Genomic DNA, 20999 nt, shown 5'->3' with positions numbered 1-20999 from the left:
GGGGGGGGTGTGTTCTGGTCTGTCAGGCTGCACAGCCCTCTGCTATGTTACGTAAGATGTCTCTGCTGCTGGGGTGAAATGCTGAGTGCATCTCTTTGTTTTGCAGCGTCGGGCTCTGCTGAGGAAAAATTACCAGAAGCCAGACTGGCCTACTTATAGTTCTATCCTCCCAGAGCAGTGCCACCTCTCAACTGCTAACAGCTGAACCCAGGTCAGATCCCCACTGTAGGATAGTCAGGGCATCTATGCTAATAGCCGAACCCAGGTCAGTGTCTACTGCTGCTGTCTGATGCAACCTGTGTCACACATACTTATACAGCGAGAGCAACAACCTTTTGTGCTGGACGCCTGGTCTCAAGGTCTTCTGTCTGATGCTCCAAGGCCAAACAGTCCCGCTATCTGGCTGTTCTCTTTTTAAAACCCTTCTCATAAATGAGGGCAAACTGGTCTTTATTTTTTTTGTGAGGTGTTAATTTGTAGAAGACGAGTAGTCATTCATCCATGTGGCTGTTCCCATCAGGCCAGCTGCTTCACATTAAACCTCCTGGATAAATCTGGTTATAGGCCTACACCCAGCTGCAGTCAATCTAACACAAGAAAGGAGGCCATGCCTCTCTTGGGGGCAACTGGATCCTTGTATTTTTTTTAATGAGAGCTACTTCCTAAAAGGGTACATGATGTCTTACTCGTTTGACACGGTAGGTTAGAATAGCTTTGTTGCTCTTTAGTGTTAGTGGATTAATTGGATGAGGGAGGAGTGATGGGATTAGGGTCAGTAATAATGGGGGAATTCTGACTGGGGGATGTTTTTATGTCACTGACAACGCTCTTGTGCGACTATATTGAATGGCCATTATGTTACTGTGTCCAGTGGCCCCTCCTGGAAGTCAATCCCCTTTGATGGCACTTCATAGCAGCACACGACACTAAATGGGCGGCAGGGTAGCCTAGTGGTTAGAGCGTTGGACTAGTAACAAACCCTCGAGCTGACAAGGTACAAATCTGTCGTTCTGCAGGCAGTTAACCCACTGTTCCTAGGCCGTCATTGAAAATAAGAATTTGTTCTTAACTGACTTGCCTGGTTAAATAAAGGTCAAATTAAAATGAGAGGTATTGTTAGTATGGGTCCCTCGGGCTGAAACCAACTCACTACTATGGGATTATAGTTTCTGAGAAACAAAATTTGTATCTGAGTATACTGGAAGGTTAGATGCCTCTGGGCTGGCTAAGCATGGAGCCTGATGTCATCATGAGTCTCTCAATGTCTGACTACCAAGAACTCCTCTGTTAATGTTATGTTACGTAAGCAGTCTTGGGGCGGCAGGTAGCCTAGTGGTTGGAGCATTGGGCCGGTAACCAAAAGGTTGCTAGATCGAATCCCCGAGCTGACAAGGTAAAAATCTGCCGTTCTGCCCCAGAACAAGGCCGTTAACCCACTGATCCTAGACGTCACTGTAAATAAGAATTTGTTCATAACAGGTAGCCTAGTGGTTGGAGCATTGCCTCATTAAATAAAAATGAAATGTACATTTATCAGAACACAGACCGGTGTCCATAAACATAATTGCAAATCTGTACACACCAATGCATACATGTAGGCTAAGCATTAAAGGTCCAATGCAGCTGTTCTTTTTTTTTAAACTCTATTCGATCATTTCTGATTTTCTTATGTAGCTTGGTTTCCATCCAATTGTTGACAGATTTTCATGGAAATCCTCATAAAAATGTGAATTTTCCCACCAGAGATGTTTCCGTCAAATTGACTTGTTGCAGTTTAAAGGCTGTGTGACAAGGTAGTACACATAAAAATAACTTTGGAGTTAAATTATACCAAATAAAAAGTACAAGGTAAATGTGTTTCCATCGCATTTTCAACTGTACTGATGGTTTTCTCACAATGTTTTAGTTATATAGCGAGTGTGCCCACTCTGGTACTTTGTCCGCGCTCTGTTGGCTCGAGCGCGCATATAGCCTACATGATGAGATTATTATTGACCAAAAAGAGATTGACATATAAAAATAAACGTCAGCCAAGCATCGTTGATCATGTCACCAGAATGAGACCCTCGATATTTATTGGAAAGGAGCATCAAGCTCACCTTGCACTTTCACTGCTATGTGAATTTCATCCGTAGCCCAAAACTGCATGCTTTCCGACGGCCGAGTCGTAGTGGGAGGACCACACATGTCAACGCATGATTCTAAATTGACTTTGATATGATGGTAAAATCAATATTTGCGCATACAAGCGTTTCTACCATTTCTCACAATTTTACTGACACAAAGGTCCCACCTTTGTCTAGCGTTTTATGTTGACATTTGGAGTGTTTACTGAAATGTTTTCCATCAGGCCTGTCGATGACATTTTTAATTTGACTTTACTTGCATTTTTGCCCCCCCAGTTTTCATTGGATTGTGATACAAATGAGGCAACGGTGTGCTTTTGGAACATGGAGATGCCTCCGAGCAGTATGGTAGTAGGTGCCAGGTACACCGGTTTGAGTGTCAGCAATGCTGCTGGATTTTTTGCAATCAAAAGTTGTCTGTGTATCAATGGTCCACCACCCAAAGGACAACCAGCCAACTTGACACAACTGTGGCTGTTCTGAGGGCAGAGGGGGGTGCAACTCAATATTAGGAAGGTGTTCCTCATGTTTTGTACACTCGGGGGGGATATAACACAGGACAGTCATGTGTTTGACTGCGCTGGGCCTTTAACATTGGAACAGACACCAAAAAACAATTATCCTTTCACATGATCTTTTGCAGCAAAGAAAAATGAGTGAAATTTAAGTCAGCCAGTCTGTAACATGACTTGAGTTCCCAGTTCTAATATTTGTGTTGGCAAAGAGCTCTGGCATGTTTGGGTTACAGGTAGCAAGTCACATGTGACTGAGACCCTGCTGGGACAAACTACCAGCTCTCATTTCAAGCGATGCAGGCTTCCAAGTTTTTACTAAAAGGATCTCATACTGTATTTTAGATGTGGCTGTACATGTGATGCTAGTGTGGGATGAAAGGTTTCCCTTCACTGGTGATTTCTATTTTTTTACACCGGAGTCTAGTATCGCAGCAGGTAGTCTAGCAGTTAAGAGCGTTGGGCCAGTAATCGAAAGGTCTCTGGTTCGAATCCCCAAGCTGACTAGGTGAAAAATCTGTGGCCTTGATCAAGACACTTAACCCTAATTGCTCCTGTAAATCACTCTGGATTAGAGCGTCTGCTAAATTACTAATGTAAATGTATAGCCTATGTAATCACTAATCACTCACAATCTCACTGTACCTTGACTGTTAAGGTTGTGGTAACTGTTCATAGGTGCAGTGGAGCATAGGGTCATCCCTGAGGTAAATTTAACTGTGGGTGTGTGGCGGTATCACTTCCCTCATTGTGTGGTACAGGTGTTTTAACACTGCATTGTTGAGTGGTACATACACTGCCTTCAGAAAGTATTCCCACCCCTTGACTTTTTCCACATTTTGTGTTACAGCCTGAATTTGACATTTTATTAAAATCAGATTTTGTCACTACACACACTATCCCTTAATGTCAACGTGGAATTTACGTTAATAAAAAATGAAAAGCTGAAATGGCCAGTGTGTAATAATAATAATAATAATAATAATAATAATATTTAACATTTTATTTAATTAGGCAAGTCTGTTAAAACATTCTTATTTACAATGACCGCTTAACCCGGATGACGCTGGGCCAATTGTGTGCTGCCCGAGTCATTTAAGTATTCAACCCTTTTGTTTTAGCAAACCTAAATAACTTCAGGACTACATTTTAATAAGTTGCATGGACTAACCTGGTGTGCAATGGTGTTTAATGTGATTTTTGAATGACTACTCTGTACCCCACACATACATCTGTGATGTCCCTCCGAGCAGTGAATTTTAAACACCGATTCAACAACAGACCAAGGAAGTTTTCCAATGCCTAGCAAAGGGCACCTATTGGTAGATTGCTGCTTTTATTTTTACCAGACTTTGAATATCCCTTTGAGCATGGTGACGTTATTAATTACACTTTGTATGGGTTATCAATACACCCAGTCACTACAAAGATACAGGCGTCCTTTCTAACTCAGTTGCTGGCGAGGAAGGAAACTGCTCAGGGATTTCACCATGAGGCCAATGGTGATGTTAAAACAGTTTAATGGCTGTGATAAACTGAGGGGTGGATCAACAACATTGTAGTTACTCCACAATACTAACTTGAATGACATATATTCCAAAACATGGATCCTGTTTGTAATAAGGCACCACTAAAGTAATATTGCAAAACATTTGGCAAATCTAACTTTTGTCCTGAATACAAAGCATTGTTTGGGGCAAATCCAACACATCACTGAGTACCACTCAAATCACTTATTTGAAAAATATTTTGTATTTTCCATGGTGGTGGCTGCATCATGTTATGGGTATGTTTGTCATCGGCAAGGACTAGGGAGTTGTATTACAATTTAAAATGAATAGAGCTAAGCACAGTCCTAATCTGGTTGTATGCTTTCCAACACACTGGGCGACGTCCACCTTTTCAGCAGGACAATAACCTAAAACGCAAAGCCAAATTTATACAGGGGAGTTACTTATCAAGACAACATTGAATGTTCTTGAGTGGCCTAGTTAGTTTTGACTTAAGTTGGCTTGAAAATCTATGGCAAGACTTGAAAATGGCTGTCTGCTAAACAACCAACTTGACAGAGCTTGAATAATTTTAGAAAGGATAATGTGCAAATATTGTACAATCCCGGTGTGTAAAGCTTTTATACATACCCAGAAAGACACAAAGCTGCAATTGCTGCCGAAGGTGATTTTAACATGTATTGACACAGGGGGTTGAATACTTAGCCAATCAAAATATTAGTGTTTGATTTTCCATTAAATATAGTATTTTGTGTAGATTGTTGACAAAAAAAATTGTGAAAAGTCAAGGAGTGTGAATACTATCTGAAGGCACTGTAGTTTGGGAAGAGCTGTTCCTGTGTGGGGCCGCCTGACTTCCCATCAGACAAACTACTACACACACTGTTCCCCTTTCTGTCTGTGTCATAGCGAGGGTGGAGAGTTTTGTAACACACCTGACAACCGATCACAACACCCCAATTCTGTTGTACAACAGCAACTGTCTTTGTATCAACGTGGTGTGTGAAGTTATAGGTGTTCATTTTTTATCAACTTTTATTTAACCTGGTAGGCTAGTTGAGAACAAGTTCTCATTTACAACTGCGACCTGGCCCAGATAAAGCAAAGCAGTGTGACAGAAACCACACAGTTACACATGGAATAAACAAACGTGCAGTCAATAACACAATAGAAAAGTCTATATACAGTGTGCAAATTAAGTAAGATTAGGGAGGCAATAAATAAGCTGTAGTGGCGAAATAATTACAATTTCGCAAGTAAACACGAGTGATGTGCAGAAGATGAATGTTCAAGTGGAGATACTGGGGTGCAAAGGAGCAAAAAATATATATAAATTGGTCTATGTGCAGTGATCTATAAGATGCTCTGATAGCTGATGCTTAAAGTTAGAGATGGAGATATAAGGCTTCAGAGATTTTTGCAGTTCATTCCAGTCATTGGCAGCTGAGACCTGGAAGGATTGGCGGCCAAAGGAGGAATTGTCTTTGGGGGTGACCAGTGAAATATACCTGCTGGAGTGCGTGCTACGGGTTGGTGCTGCTATGGTGACCAGTGAGCTGAGATAAGGCGGGGCTTTACCTAGCAAAGACTTGTAGATGACCTGGAGCCAGTGGGTTTGGTGACAAATATGAAGCGAGGGCCAGCCAACGAGAACATACAGGTTGCAGTGATGGGTAGTATATGGGGCTTTGGTGACAAAACGGATGGCACTGTGATAGACTGCATCCAATTCGCTGAGTAGAGTGTTGGAGGCTATTTTGTAAATGACATCGCCGAAGTCAAGGATCGGTAGGATAGTCAGTTTTAAGAGGGTATGTTTGGTGGCATGAGTGAAGGAGGCTTTGTTGCAAAAAAGGAAGCTGATTCTAGATTTAATTTTGGATTGGAGATGCTTAACTACCAGACACCTAGGTAGTTGTCCACATATTCCAAGTCCGAACCGTCCAGAGTAGTGATGCTAGGCGGGCGGGTAGGTGCGGGCAGCGATCGGTTGAAGAGCATGTATTTAGTATTTCATACAGTGAGTGAAGTTCAGGACGACAGGTGTGGACAGCTCAAGTTTGGTGTTTGTTTTCATATGAAGTAGCCAAAATATCTAGATTTTATTTCACTTGTCTGCTGCTTATGTCCTAGAGAAAATCAGATTTCCACATTTGGTCATGTTTTTAGCTGTTAGCTACTGAATAATTGGTGGTCTACTTAGCCTGCTGATGGGGAGAGCTTTACCATATGCCCTTTTGAAAACCTAGGAAAATAAGTTGTTTTCTGGATTTAGTAACTGGTTAAAGGTCTCCTGCAGATTTATTTCATTTGCCCAACAGTTGTTACTCCCAGATGGAGACCTATTCATGTGGCCCTCACACAACATGGCGGCGGCCCTTCTTTATCCAACCACTTAAAACCCTGCCCAGAGAGGAGGGTTTAAAAAAAAAAATGATGTCAACCACTCTCCCACACGCAAATCCGCTTACACCCAGACAGTGCATGCTAGGAAGGGTTGGCGTTTAGTTTTAATCCCCTGCCTGTCCTCCCGGGATGCAGCCTGGCCTCTGAGAGAATGTCCTTGTAAGGAGAATAACCTTCAGCTATAGGCCCTTAGCTCAAACACCTGTATTTTACATAGATACAATATGGCCCCATTTTAGTTAGGAAAATGTTCTGTGAGTCCGATGCAAATAAGTAGTCATTTGCAAGCCTGTTTGAATGGAAGATAAATGTACCAGAGCCGTTATTTAGCCTACCTGAATGAACCGTAACAGTTTAACCTTATCTTTTCATGGGGGAGATGTGGATTAGGCTGACTCAGTTAGTGCTGTCAGATCCATCCTGTCAGGTCCATGGCGCCCTGCTACCCCTACTGTGCTCTGTGGGAATTCAGTTTGAGCTCTGAGGCAGCCATTTTCACACCGTCTGACACGCGATGCAGCCACCTAGTGCTGATGTTCAAGCTTCCTACACAAAGATCTTCCTTTTTATTAAATGGGCCTGAATAGCCTCCTACCCACTTACCTACCTGGTCAAATATTGACATCTAAAAACAGTGCATTCTAAAGTAATCAGACCCCTTGATTCCCCCCCCCCCCCCCCCCTGCAATTTGTTACGTTACAGCTTATTCTAAAATGTTTCTACATCTACAATCTACATACAATACCCCATAATGACACAGCATTATGGGGTATTGCAAAAATTATTTAAATAACTGAAATCACATTCACAAGTATTCAGACCCTTTACTCAGTACTTTGTTGACGCACCGTTGGCAGCGATTTTAAAGCCTCGTCTTCTTGGGTATGACGCTACAAGCTTGGCACACCTGTATTTTGGGAGATTCTCTGCAGATCGGATGGGGAGCATAGCTGCACAGCTATTTTCAGGTCTCTGCAGAGATGTTTGATTGGGCTCAGGTCCGGGCTCTGGCTGGGCCACTCAAGGGACATTCAGAGACCTGTCCCGAAAGCCACTCCTGCGTTGTCTTGGCTGTGTGCTTAGGGTTGTTGTCCTGTTGGAAGGTGACCCTTCACCCAAGTCTGAGGTCCTGAGCACTCTGGAGCAGGTTTTGATCAAGGATCTCTGTACTTTGCTCCGTTCATCTTTCCCTCGATCCTGACTAGTTTCCCAGTCCCTGCCTCTGAAAATACTCCTCACAGCATGATCCTGTCACAACCATGCTTCACCGTTTCTTTCAGACGTGATGCTTGGCATTCAGGTCAAGAGTTCAATCGTGGTTTCTTGTTCTCATGGTCTGATAGTCCTTTGGGTGCCTTTTGGCAAACTCCAAGCGGGCTGTCATGTACCTTTTTTTTAAAATATATATTTTTATTGAGGAGTGGCTTCCGTCTGGCCACTCAACCATAAAGATCTGATTGCTGCAGAGATTTGACCTTCTGGAAGGTTCTCCTATTTCCACAAAGGGACTCTGAAGCTCTGCCAGAGTTACCATCGGGTTCTTGGTTACCACTCTGACCAATGCCATTCTGTCCCGATTGCTGTTTGGCTGGGTGGCCAGTTCCAAGAATCTTGGTGGTCCCAAACTTCTTCCATTTAATGATGGGAGGCCACTTCTTGAGACCTTCAATGCTGCAGAAATGTTTTGGTTCGTTTCCTCAGATCTGTACCTCGGCACAATCCTGTCTCGGAGCTCTACGGACAATTCCTTTGACTTCAAGGCTTCGTTTTTGCACTGTAAACTGTGGGCTCTTTAATATAGATGTGTGTGCCTTTCCAAATGATGTCAAATCAATTTAATTTATCACAGGTGGACTCCAGTCAAGTTGTAGAAACATCTCAAAGATGATTAATGGAAACAGGATGCACCTGAGCTCAATTTGAAGTATCATAGCAAAGGGTCTGAATAATTATGTAAATGTATTTGTTTTATTTTTAATGCATTTGCAAAGTTTTCTAAAAACCTATTTGCTTTGTCATTCAGGAAAATAAATAATGTAATCCATTTTAGAATAAGGCTGTAACGTAAGTCAAGGGGTCTGAATACTTTCCAAATGCACTGTATAGGCCTAAATGGAACTATTGGAGCAGTACTGTGGCTAATAGAATGCAATTTTGATTTGTTTAGCTAGGCAAGTCAGTTAAGAACAAAGTCTTATTTACAATGACTGCCTAGGAACAGTGGGTTAACTGCCTTGTTCAGGGCAGAACGACAGATTTGTACCTTGTCAGCTCGGTGATTCGATCTAGCAGCCTTTCGGTTACTGGCCCAACACTCTAACCACTAGGCTACCTGCCGCCCCAGATTCAATCTACAGCAGGGTTCCCCATCTGACGGTACGTGGGCCAAATGGTTTTCTGAGCTAAAAAAGAAACTGTGAAAACACCAGAATCGACTCCAAGTGATCTTAATTTGGGAAATCTGTTCAGGTATTCCCACGCATCCTAGAGACACATGATCATATACAAATGTAAGCAAGGTTAGAAATTGTTTTAGTCAAGTATTATATGTTTGGGCTCCTTGCGGTGAAGTTGCGGTCTACAAATTATTTTGTAATTATGTTCCGGCCCCCCAACCATCTCAAGAAATAATCCTTCCTCAGCTGAATCTAGTTGAGGATCCCTGCTCTACAGCCAAAATGACTGTTAGATTAGATTATGTCCAGGCTGCATCACATCCGGCCGTGATTGGGAGTCCCATAGGGCAGCGTCCGGGTTTGGCCGGGGTAGGACGTCATTGTAAATAAGAATTTGTTCTTAACTGACTTGCCTAGTTAAATTTAAAAATAAAAAAAATATCGGGCTTATGACCCGGTTGTTAGTTCCCATTCACACCACTCGTTGGAATTAACTTTGTACAGAACACTGTGTGTTAGACAAGTTACATTTTGACCTACTGTACACACTACTTTGATCATTTGATATTGATACCACAAGAAGAGATGCGCATACAAACAGAAACCTGTGTCACAATAGCCTGGTTGGGAGTATATCATTTAATTTGTTTTCAAGCTTGTGCCCATTGCCCTATATTCAGTTACTTAAGAGCAGCTACGGACCGGCAGCTCTCTGAGGATACCTTTTTAGAAGTCTGTCACCACTATCAGAATTATTTTATTTCCCAGTAAATAAGATGTACCTGTTCTAAATAGGTTTTACTCTAGTCGATCACTCCCATGGGCTATGGCCCTTTGTCAATGGTGTCGACTTCATCAAGACCAAGGTAGGGGCATACAGCAACTCTAAACAAATGTTAAAGCACAGAAATATTAATTGGATTGTGATATCCTCAGTGTTTTCCTTTAGAATGGTCAGTAGGAAGTTAAGTCGAGACAAAAGGTCTGTGATAACACCGATGACTTACTGTAGCCTCAGATGGGCTGATGTTGATTTCAGGTGGTGACTGCACACTTTACCAAACCACATCAAAGCCTTTGCATTGCAGCTCCTGTGAGATATAAGTGAAAGATGTGACATTGAACTTTACTGAGATGTGCGTCACTTTTTTTTACTGTGAAATTGCTTTAAAATTCACAAGAATTGGGAGTATCCGTACCTTTCTTAGCAGTGGACCAGTAGTGGCAGAGGTTTTGCCCATTTTTGAAATATCAGTTGTTTATTTATCCCACAAGGTCATAAGCTTATTATATTCCACCCATCAGCACTTTATTAAATGTGAAAATGCGATGCTTGTTATTTGTGGTTCCATACTGACCACTGAACTTGCTCTCCCTCTCAGGGTACAGTGTTTAGCCTGGAGGAAGAGGAGCAGCAGGGCTTGATCATAGCCGAGGACAGCAACGACATCTATATCCTGTCTGGAGAGCAGCTTCCCACATCGCTGCTGGGCACCAGAGATAGCAGTGAGCTGGGCAGCTGGCAGACAGAAAGCTTACGTGTGTCTCTGGCAGGCCACGAGTCTTGGGCACAGGTGGGCATGATGGACCATCCCGAAGACATCAAGAGCCTGGAAAGCAACGAGGGCAACCTCTCAGAGGAGCGCAGCGAGAACAACTCTTCCAACTCAGACATCGTGCACGTAGAGCGAGAGGACGCAGAGGGTGAGGGCGGGGCAGAGGCGCCTGAGCTGCAGGAGATAATGCTGAGCGTACTGGGGACGGAGAGTGAACTGGCTGAGCTGAGGGCGAAGTTTAGGGATGACACCCCGCCTCCTGTCCCAGCAGCCCCAGAGCTTGTGGTGGGATGTCTGGAGGAGCCAGTCGTCATCGAGACCCCTGCTCCCCTGTCGGCGGTCCCGTCAGAGCCAGAACCGCGTGCCCCATCCACTGTTCCCATGTCAGAGTCCGAATCCCCTGCACTAGCCCCTGTGGTTGAGCCTGCCCCTGTTGTTGAGGCAGCACCTGCCAAGATGCCCCCTATTCCCCAACCAGCAGAGCAAGTCCCAGAACCAGTCCCAATACCAGTCGCAGCAGCACCACCCCAGCCAGAGCCTGTTCCAGAGGAGCCCCAGCCTGAACCTCAGTCAGAGACTGTGCTGGAGCTGGCAGCAGCGCCTGTCTTGGAGGCAGCCCCTGTGGAGACCCCTGTGGCCCCAGCTGAGGAGGCCCCAGTGCAAATGGAACCAGAGCCCAAGTTGGAGCTTCCAGTGCTGCTTTACAGTGGAGCTGCCCTGGTGGCCCTAGCTGCTGTAGTGGCCTGGGTAGTCCTGACCCACCGGAAAAGGTAGCCTAGCGGTGCTCCTGAACGGGGCCCCAGACCTCACCGGTCCCTGCCTAGCTCACTGCAGGTAACCTGGGCTGCTGCGCTGCCAATGCCAGGTGCACACACCATGGCAAAATTAACTTCTTTTCTCTCTCCATTTTTATTTTCCTCCGTTCTCATCTCATCTGGCGTTTTGATATGTTTGTCTTCAGTTGTACATTGAGGTGATGGGTCGGCGACAGCAAACTGGAAAGGACATATTTTACATTTTTATCTTGGTTTCTCTATTGTGTGTTTTCTGGGGGTGTGGTTCTGTCCTGTGCCATCTTGATGCAAGTGAACGATACAAGCAGGGGGTCTGTTACCCTCTCGGCTGGCTCTTCGGTACCTCTTTGTCCTCAGAGCCTAGTGGGTGTAGCTCAAGTCATAATTGCCAGTTCTGTTGCAAAAAAGGGGTAGAGGAAAGGGCACCTATTCCAATAGAAAAATCTATCTGGAATTATTAGAAAAAGTGTGTTCTGACTACCTTGTCCTCTGAAAAACAATCCTGTCTTCAAGAGCAGGTTGAGGATGAGATGAATGTGGTTATGTAGAATTTATTTTTATGGCAGTTAAACAATCATGATTAGACTCATTTTTGTTTTTATAATTATGTGATGTTGGGATATAAGATTCATTACTGGAGACCCTGACATACCTGTAAAATAACTATCTGCAGATTTACAAGGGACAAAATTCTTCATATATAGCACTTCATTGAGATGATTAATATCACACTAAAATGTGAAGTAGATATATTTATGATCTACTCCCACTAATGGCTGATTGCCAGTCACTTACTACATCAACTGATGATGAATGTATTTTGTAAATTATTTGGGACAATTTTTTTGAGGGGGGGGATTAGGGATTCCACTTTAAAATGTGAATGGGATGCCTTGACTCAATATTATCACACTACCTAATTTAATTAATTTAGCTAACACATATTTTGACACAGGTGTCTTCTCTTTTATATAGTGTTGTAATGTATGGTCATATTGCAGTATTATAATAATTGCAATGAAATAGATTTTTTTTTTTTTATAGTGTCATAAAAAGGGACGAGCTGAGGATAAAGATTACCGCAGCTAACAGCCAGAGTGGGATACACCATTGCGTTTTATAACTTGCCATCTCTTTGGTTTTTAGGGGACTGTGATGGGTGAATGTGTTATTCAACATTCCAGGCATGAAGATGCAGCCTTGAAAATAGATGTATAGATCTGTCATTGTGTGTGTGTGAGAACGTCAACCACTCCTAAAGCCAGTTTAACCATGATGGCACCATGGTGAATACTGGTCCAGGCACTGTCTTCTGTCGACAGGGAATGGAGGGTTGGGAATGACTGCACCAAGATCCACTTTGTCTGTTTGGTGAATTTCATACTCGTATGTTCAACTCAAAAGGTTTAAGATTGAACATGAAAGATATAGTCCGTCTACTTGATTTAATCTGAGACTATCAGAAGGAGAAATGTTTAGTCTTGAATCAATTTATTCTCTCATTCCCAACTCATGTGTTTTTAAGAAATAGGGCACTAGGGGGTGTGGTATATAGCCAATATATCACGGCTAAGAGCTGTTCTTGGGCGCGACGCAACACGTCATGCCTGGATACAGCCCTTAGCTGTGGTATATTGGCCATATACCACAAACCCCCGAGGTTCTTCATTCTATTATAAACTAGTTACCATTGTAAAAAATAAATAAAGATGAAAGCTGTTTTGTCATACCCATGGTATACAGTCTAACATACCACGGCAGTCAGCCAATCAGCATTCAGGGCTCAACTCACCTAGTTTATAATGGTAAATAACCTCACATGGACTGTCTTTCTTCCTCTACATGGTTCGCTGTTTGTCCCCTCTGCTGGCCCAAACTGCCCACCCGGCACTGCCTTGCCATTCCGCTGTAAACCCTACCTTTCTACAATCGAGATTTCTAAACAAAGCTTAACAGCTGTGTCTGCTGGCTTCTTCCCACTACTAGCAAAGCTTCCACTCAGGCTTGAGAAATGGAAGTCTGTCCACAACTTGAAGAGTAGGAACAACACACATGCCAGCCCTGCTACAGACAATCAACAGAGCTAATGAAACCTCATATCTTCCTCTGTGTACAATGTGAATCCAAAATAAAAATCTGCGCTGTTGGCCTCGAGTCCGTGTTTGTTTTTAAGTTAAATATTTTTATAACTAGGCACTCTTTGGGAGCATGAAATGTTAACACTTGTTCCGAATGATCATGTAGTGATGGCCATTGGTCTACAGTTAACTGGTAGTTTTGTTCTGAATTCGCACAGCATACTTGGTTAATATCAGTATCGTAAAGACTCACACAAATCTCACTACTACACTAACTGCACTGTTGCTTAGCCAAGTGTAGATACAACCATATGTGTTTTGTGGGGGTAAACAACAGCAAGATGTATGGTTGAGAAATTAAATGGTTGTTGACCAGTGGAGGAAGGGGAGGCCTATCCTCCGTGAATTTCAGTAAAATAGTGAAATGTTTAAAGTTAACTCTAAATATATTCACACCAGATAATTCATCTAAACGCCCTGTCTTGCAATGAAGGCCTACAAGTAGCCTTAACAGCACTCTGTAGGGTAGCGCCATGGTGTAGTCAATATACCCTCTGGGTACATTGACTTTAATACAAAACCTAGGAGGCTCGTGGTTCTCGCCCCGTTCCATAGACTTACAATAATTATGACAACTTCCGGAGGATGTCCTCAACCGATCAGTAATTGCGGCATGAACTGACACCCAATCAAAGGATCAGAGACCGAAACTAGTACTGAAAGCATAAGCTACAGCTAGCTAGCACTGCGGTGCTTAAAATGTGAGTAGTTGACTCAGACAATAGTAGAACCATTTTTAACAAATTCATTTCCTTAATGTGTTAAAGTTAAATATTTCAAAAAAATAGTTTTTGAATTTCCCGCATGCTGCCTTTTCAGCGGAATGTTGGGGGGGGGGGGGGGATCATATATTAGTCTAAACCTATTGATGTTACATTGAGCTATTTATTTCAATTTACTTATTTCCCTTATATGAACTGTAACTCAGTAAAATTGTTAATTGTTGCATGTGGTGTTTATTTTTGTTCAGTATAAAAGCCCCAACTTGGCTATTTTATTCAGAGTTTCCTTGGTACAGTTCGAGACCAGAAATAAATAATTTCAACTATTAGTTTGGTAAAAGGGTTAGTATTAACTTCTCACTTACAATGATATTTTATTACCCAAAAGTGATTTTTCAATTTATATCCATGTGTGTTATACAAGGATCAATACATTTTAAATGAGAATCATACAACAGACAAACCAAAAGGCATTGGGTTGTTGGAGAATGTATCCCTTTTTAGGAAACTATGTTTTACAAAACTTTTTAAAATAAACTTATTACAAGTTATTACAAAAATAATATTAAAGTACAATAATTTATGTAGAAGAATGCCTTGAGTTACAAAAAAGAGGAAGTTTTAATGAAAATGGCAGAATCAATGAGACATCCCTTTGCAGTTAATTCAGAGCTGGTAAGATAAAACACTTGTGTCCAAAAATCCAGCCATAAATACTTCGTTTAAATTATTTAGTGATACTTTCTGTATTCACTGAGCAGCTTCAGAAAATAAGTGTGCCCATAAAAAACAATAATATGACACTCACTACTGATTGGTAATTAAGCATGGGGCTCAGTGTCTAAGGCTTGGCGTCTGTTCTGAAGTCACCTGGCTGTGGTAGGATTTATGAACTGCAGTGCTGAAATGGTTCTGGAGAAGCAGAGGGGTGTGCTCATATACCTCCTTCACCAGGGTCAGAGTGAGGGCCATGATCACCTTCTCCTGATGTAGATGGTCCAGCACAGGGCCCGGGCCCTGCTTCATTACCCACTCTACCTCCAAGACTAGGTGTTGCCTCCACAGCTGAGGAACACAGACAGAAACACAGCACACATTAGACCAATGACTCATGGATTGATCTTATACCCACAACCCAGCACTAGATGCCACTGTAGGATAACCCCCTGGGGTTTCAAGTCACAGCAGCAACAACAGAATCGTGGACATACATTCCTAGACATAAACATGGTATGTAGTTCTGAGCAATACAAATAACCAGAATTCCAGACACTCACCCCAATGGAATACTTCTGCAGCTTGGGCCATCACACTAAACGCAAGCTGATCAGCTATTTCAATCAACTCAGCAGTGACGCCTCTCAGGGCTTCGGCCTCTGCAGGGTTCACTGGAGGGCAAAAATAATGGAACTCAATCATACTGAATATGAACAGTTGTCAAGTATTGACATTTGAATGTCTACACCAAAGGCGGCCGGTGGCACCTTAATTGGGGAAGACGGACTCATAGTAATGGCTGGAACGGAATTAATGGCATGGTATCATACCATTCCGTGTTCTCCATTCCAGACATTATTATTAGCCGCTCTCCCCTCAGCAGCCTCCTGTGGTCAACACAGTGTCATTTAGAATCACTTTCACAATAGGTCAACGCAGATGTGCCAGGTCCCTGTCACCCTAGTATAGTAAAGCTTCCCTGTAGATGTAGCTACAGCAGTAAAAAAAAATCCCCTTTTCTAAGGCACCCAGCTGAGGATGGATCTGCTACCGTGTTTGCTAAGCACATAGAGGTCGTTCTACTTAAAAAAAAGCGTAAAAAAGAGGATTGACTCCCACCATCTCAGATTATTATGAAATTGTTTGTTGTTACTAATCCTGCAACATTATCTTGTTGAAATAACATTTAATCTCTGAGAAATTAAGCTCATTGATTGCACCCAAATTGGCCATTCTAATGTATAGGATTCGTATAATATTCAATAAATATAGTACCTAACATCCAATTTGGACAAAATGATTTTCTAACAATTTAACCCCAGCGACAAGTATACAGTATCAATTCTCTGTCTGACAAGTAGTATGGAGCTGTGGCTTAGTCTTTAAAAATGTTTGACTTAATAGCAGGAACAGCACCATCTTGTGCTCAGAACCTGGTAATATCAGGATGTAGGATGGGACAATAACCTAATAACTTCAATGACTAATGTCTCTGAACAGGGGAAGAAACATCACCAAATTCCCTGGGAATTCATTACATAGGATGAAGAAACAATACTCTGAGCCGCAGCTCCATACTACTTGTCAGACATAGAGAATTGATACTGTATACTCGTTGTTGGGGTAGAATTGGCGTGGGGTCTGGGGGGGTCTGTGGGTGGCCTTTGACCTTTTCTTTGGATTACTCATGTCTTACTCATTGTTGCAAAAAGTTTGGTCAAAATCAGATGTTTGGTTCTATTTTTATTGAATATTATATGAATCCTATAAATTAAAATGACCCATTTGGGTGCAATCAATTAGCTTAATTTATCTGAGATCAAATTATATTTCAACAAAATAATGTTGCAGGAATGCTGATCTTGCCTGTTTCTAACTACAGAAACCATTTCAGAACAATCCGAGTTGGTGGATGTCATGGCTTGCATAAACGACATGGAACGACACATAGACCAACAACTTGACCTACCAGTTACCTATATTCTGTTTGTTGTGTGCTTACTTTATTCAGGTTAAACAATGTACAAACGTGTATTGGTCAATCAAACCCATATTTATTCCCCCGTCATATTTATGTGACTATTTTACCGAGGTGTATTTGAAACTGAATGTGAAACCTTGCTGTCACTGGTTTAGTCATTCAAAATGAGGAACACTTGTCAAAACTAAGTGAATGTGACATGGCATTTAAATCAGATAGGGCCCAATTTCAACATAGAAAATTAAGCCTTTCTTATGCACATCTTTCCTATATACTTCTCAGTAGTTGGTATTCAGACTTCCTGAAGGTGTGTAATGGGCTTTGCAGGCGTGGTTCCCTTGCACGCTGAATAAATGTAATTTAACCACTGAAAATCCTCTCACTTGCTGGCCAACAGATTTTCTTGTGGAGTTTTCATTCAATAGGGTTTTCAGTATATTTATCTTAAGCCACCCCTTTAAATACGGTGTACCTTTAATTCTAATTTTGTCGACAGACTAGAATACATGGAGTGAACAGGTTCATTTAAAAAAAAATATTTCACCTTTATTTAACCAAGTAGGCCAGTTGAGAACAAGTTCTCATTTACAACTACAACCTGGCCAAGATAAAGCAAAGCACTGCGACAAAAACAACACAGAGTTACACATAAACAAACGTACAGTCAATAACACAATAGAAAAATCTATGTACAGTGTGTGCAAATGTAGAAGAGTAGGGAGGTGAGGCAATAAATAGGTCATGGAGGCGAAATAATTAGAATTTAGCATTAACACTAGAGTGATAGATGTGCAGATTATGAAGTACAAGTAGAGATACTGGGGTGCAAAAGAGCAAGAGGATAAGTAACAATATGGGGATGAGTTAGTTGGGTGTGCTATTTACAGATTGGCTGTGTACAGGTACAGAGATTGGTACACTGCTCTGACAGCTGATGCTTAAAGTTAGAGAGGGAGATATAAGACTCCAGCTTCAGTGATTTTTGCAATTCGTTCCAGTCATTGGCAGCAGAGAACTGGAAGGAAAGGCGACCAAAGGAAGTGTTGGCTTTGGGGGTGACCAGTGAAATATACCTGCTGGACCGTGTGATATGTGTGGGTGTTGCTATGGTGACCATTGTGCTGAGATAAGGCGGAGCTTTACCTAGCATAGACTTATAGATGACCTGGAGCCAGTGGGTTTGAGGACGAATATGTAGTGAGGGCCAGCTAACGAGAGCATACAGGTCGCAGTGGTGGGTAGTATATGGGGCTTTGGTGACAAACAGATGGCACTGTGATAGTCTACATCCAGTTTCTTGAGTAGAGTGTTGGGGGCTATTTTGTAAATGACACTGCCGAAGTCAAGGATCTAGGATAGTCAGTTTTACGAGGGTAAGTTTGGCAGCATGAGTGAAGGAGGCTTTGTTGCGAAATAGGAAGCCGATTCTAGATGTATCTTTGGATTGAAGATGCTTAATGTGAGTCTGGAAGGAGAAATTACAGTCTAACCAGACCCCTAGGTATTTGTAGTTGTCTACATATTCTAAGTCAGAACCAGTACAAGAACCAGAACGGGTTCATAAAATAGCGATCAATGAAAGAATGCCATCAATGCATCTTTGTCTCCGTTTCAGCACCATCTGGTAGATTTAAAAATACTCAGATCTTGTAGATTATATAGCCACATTTTAGGGTTAGAAAAGTATATATGAATCATAAAAAAAACAGGTTTGGAGAGCCTTTATGCACAAAATATATTGATGAATCAAAAATACAGTGGTTTGATCATCCTGAATGTTGCCATATTCAAGTTCAATACATGACATATTGGAAGGTGGAAAAAAGTGTGCAATAGGGGATGAACAATAGTCCTATAAATCTTCCCTAATTCTCACTAATCATGGAACTGTATGACAACGGTCCAGTCGTCGTGAACGTGTACCAGGCTCCAGGTTTAAGCTGCTACGTGTGGTCTTGGTTCCATAATGATTCAAATGTCCCAAATTATTGCACAACATTAGCCTAATATGATCCACTAATGCTAGCGGCCCTCAGGAACAACTACACAGACGTGATAGAGGAAAGAAATGCAACGGAATGGAATGATGTGAAATGTAAGTTACACATTGAAGAAAAATAACACTAAAGTGGCATTTCTAAATGTACAGTATGTGAGTATTACTGATGTTGGCTCCAGATAGTGACTAATATTCAACATGATACAAATTGTAAAAAAGAAAGAGAGAAAATCCCGATCATAGGCTATAATTAAAAACATTGTAAAGCACATACATCATCTGGGCAGGTTCAGCCCTACAGAAGCCTATAGCTTGGGTGTCCAAATTTCATCCATGCATATGAGGGCAAACAATTTTGTAATAGCACCGCTATTTATAGCCTATTTCACTGCGGTAAAGAGGCCGCAATAGATGTCATGTTGATGTGATTGATATGAATAACTGAGTATGTTCTCAATTCAAACAAACCCCCTGCAACTAGACATGGACGTTTAGAAGACACTGGTTGTCTTCCAAGTTGGGAATTGAAGAAGTATCGCCAAGTTAAGGTTGGTTGAAAATTCTCTGTGCTACGCCAAACCGTACTTAACCTGTAATGGCTAATGGAGCATCACATTAGCCCGTAGGAAAGAAATGTGGCCACATCAGAACATTTGAGAAAGAGCCAGAGTCTAACTCGGACATAAATGGTAGGCCTAAACACTGCCTAATTTCCAGGTGAAAAGCAGCCTTTTATTGTAAAGAATGCACACGAACACTTGAATGAGAAAAGGCTGACCTGAAAACTGGTCAACTAAACATTAACTATGGGTGAATAACTGCTTATTGTAAAGTCTTACACAATGTCTCCCCCTTGTGGGAGTAAGAATACTTTGGTAACTTTATGACCAGATTTCTTTTTTGTTTTGTTTTGTTTTTTGGAGAGGTTAATAATGGGATGGAAATCCTTTTGAGTTACATATCCTTAGGAAATGTTATATTAGCATAACAAGGTTGTTGGTTGAAGTTGATGTCTTTTATCTCTTTGTTCAATTAATGTCAGGGTTATTCATAATTTAATCAAGCGTAAGGCTATTTTCCTGTATTGCAAATGCTTTAATGCAGACTTTTACTTTCCACAAGAAACTCATGCTTGTTCTTCCGATCTAGCTTTTTGGAAAAATCTATGAGATAACGATATTTGGTTATCATATGGCAACAACCACTCTGCAGGTGTAGCAGTTTTTATAGGTGCGTTTAAAGGGAAGGTTATCAGCAGTAAGACTCACCACTCTGCAGGTGTAGCAGTGTTAAGAGGTGCATTTAAAGGGAAGGTCATCAGCAGTAAGACTCACCACTCTGCAGGTGTAGCAGTGTTAAGAGGTGCATTTAAAGGGAAGGTCATCTGTAGTAAGACTCACCACTCTGCAGGTGTAGCAGTTTTAATAGGTGCATTTAAAGGGAAGGTCATCAGCAGTAAGACTCACCACTCTGCAGGTGTAGCAGTTTTAATAGGTGCATTTAAAGGGAAGGTTATCAGCAGTAAGACTCACCACTCTGGACATTGGCTAATTTGAACAGTGAAATGTTTTTATTAGGGAATATTTATGCATCCAACAACAAACAAAACAACAGGATATTATTTCAAGAATTTGAAGAAGAGATGAGAGTTAAAGGTGTATTTCAGTATATCAACATTTTTAGGTGGAGATTTGAACTTGAATTTTTAGGTGGAGATTTGAACTTGAATTTTTAGGTGGAGATTTGAACTTGAATTTTTAGGTGGAGATTTGAATTTGGAGATGTAAATATCCTGATGAAAAGGACTTCACTTGGTGTAACAAGGACATGTACAGACAGTCAAGAATTGACTTCTAGTTGATTTCTAATTCATTAGATGACAATGTAGTCGAGGTATCCATTGAACCATCAATTCTTACTGATCATACAGTTATATTGTAAACGCAAACGCAAATTGAGTTATTGTAAACGCAATAATAGACTGTTAGAAGATGTACGTTTCAAGATGGATGCCAAAGATATTATACCAAAAAAAATGTAGGAAAGCCCAACGATTTAAGTCTTATGGGATATATTTGGAATATTGAGAAGTATGAAATAAGACAAACAGCCATGAAGAGAGGTAAAGAAATGGCTGAAC

General features: G+C 41.6%; 1 protein-coding gene across 2 annotated transcripts in view; it reads left to right on the top strand.

Annotated features, from left to right (window-relative positions):
• LOC109889559 (bcl-2-like protein 13) overlaps positions 1–13456 on the top strand; it is a 41427-nt gene extending 27971 nt beyond the window's left edge. For both annotated transcript variants that reach the window (XM_020481070.2, XM_031823001.1), the window contains exon 7: positions 10335–13456. In XM_020481070.2, coding sequence (XP_020336659.1) covers positions 10335–11282 — 948 coding nt within the window. In that variant the 3' untranslated portion in view covers positions 11283–13456. The remainder of the gene's footprint in view (positions 1–10334) is intronic.
• The last annotated feature ends 7543 nt before the right edge of the window (positions 13457–20999 follow it).

The sequence above is a fragment of the Oncorhynchus kisutch genome, linkage group LG4 (genome assembly GCF_002021735.2).
Source record: "Oncorhynchus kisutch isolate 150728-3 linkage group LG4, Okis_V2, whole genome shotgun sequence".
In the NCBI taxonomy this organism is placed as follows: domain Eukaryota; kingdom Metazoa; phylum Chordata; class Actinopteri; order Salmoniformes; family Salmonidae; genus Oncorhynchus; species Oncorhynchus kisutch.
Note: the sequence above shows the minus strand (reverse complement) of the source record. Positions and strands in the feature narration are given on the sequence as shown.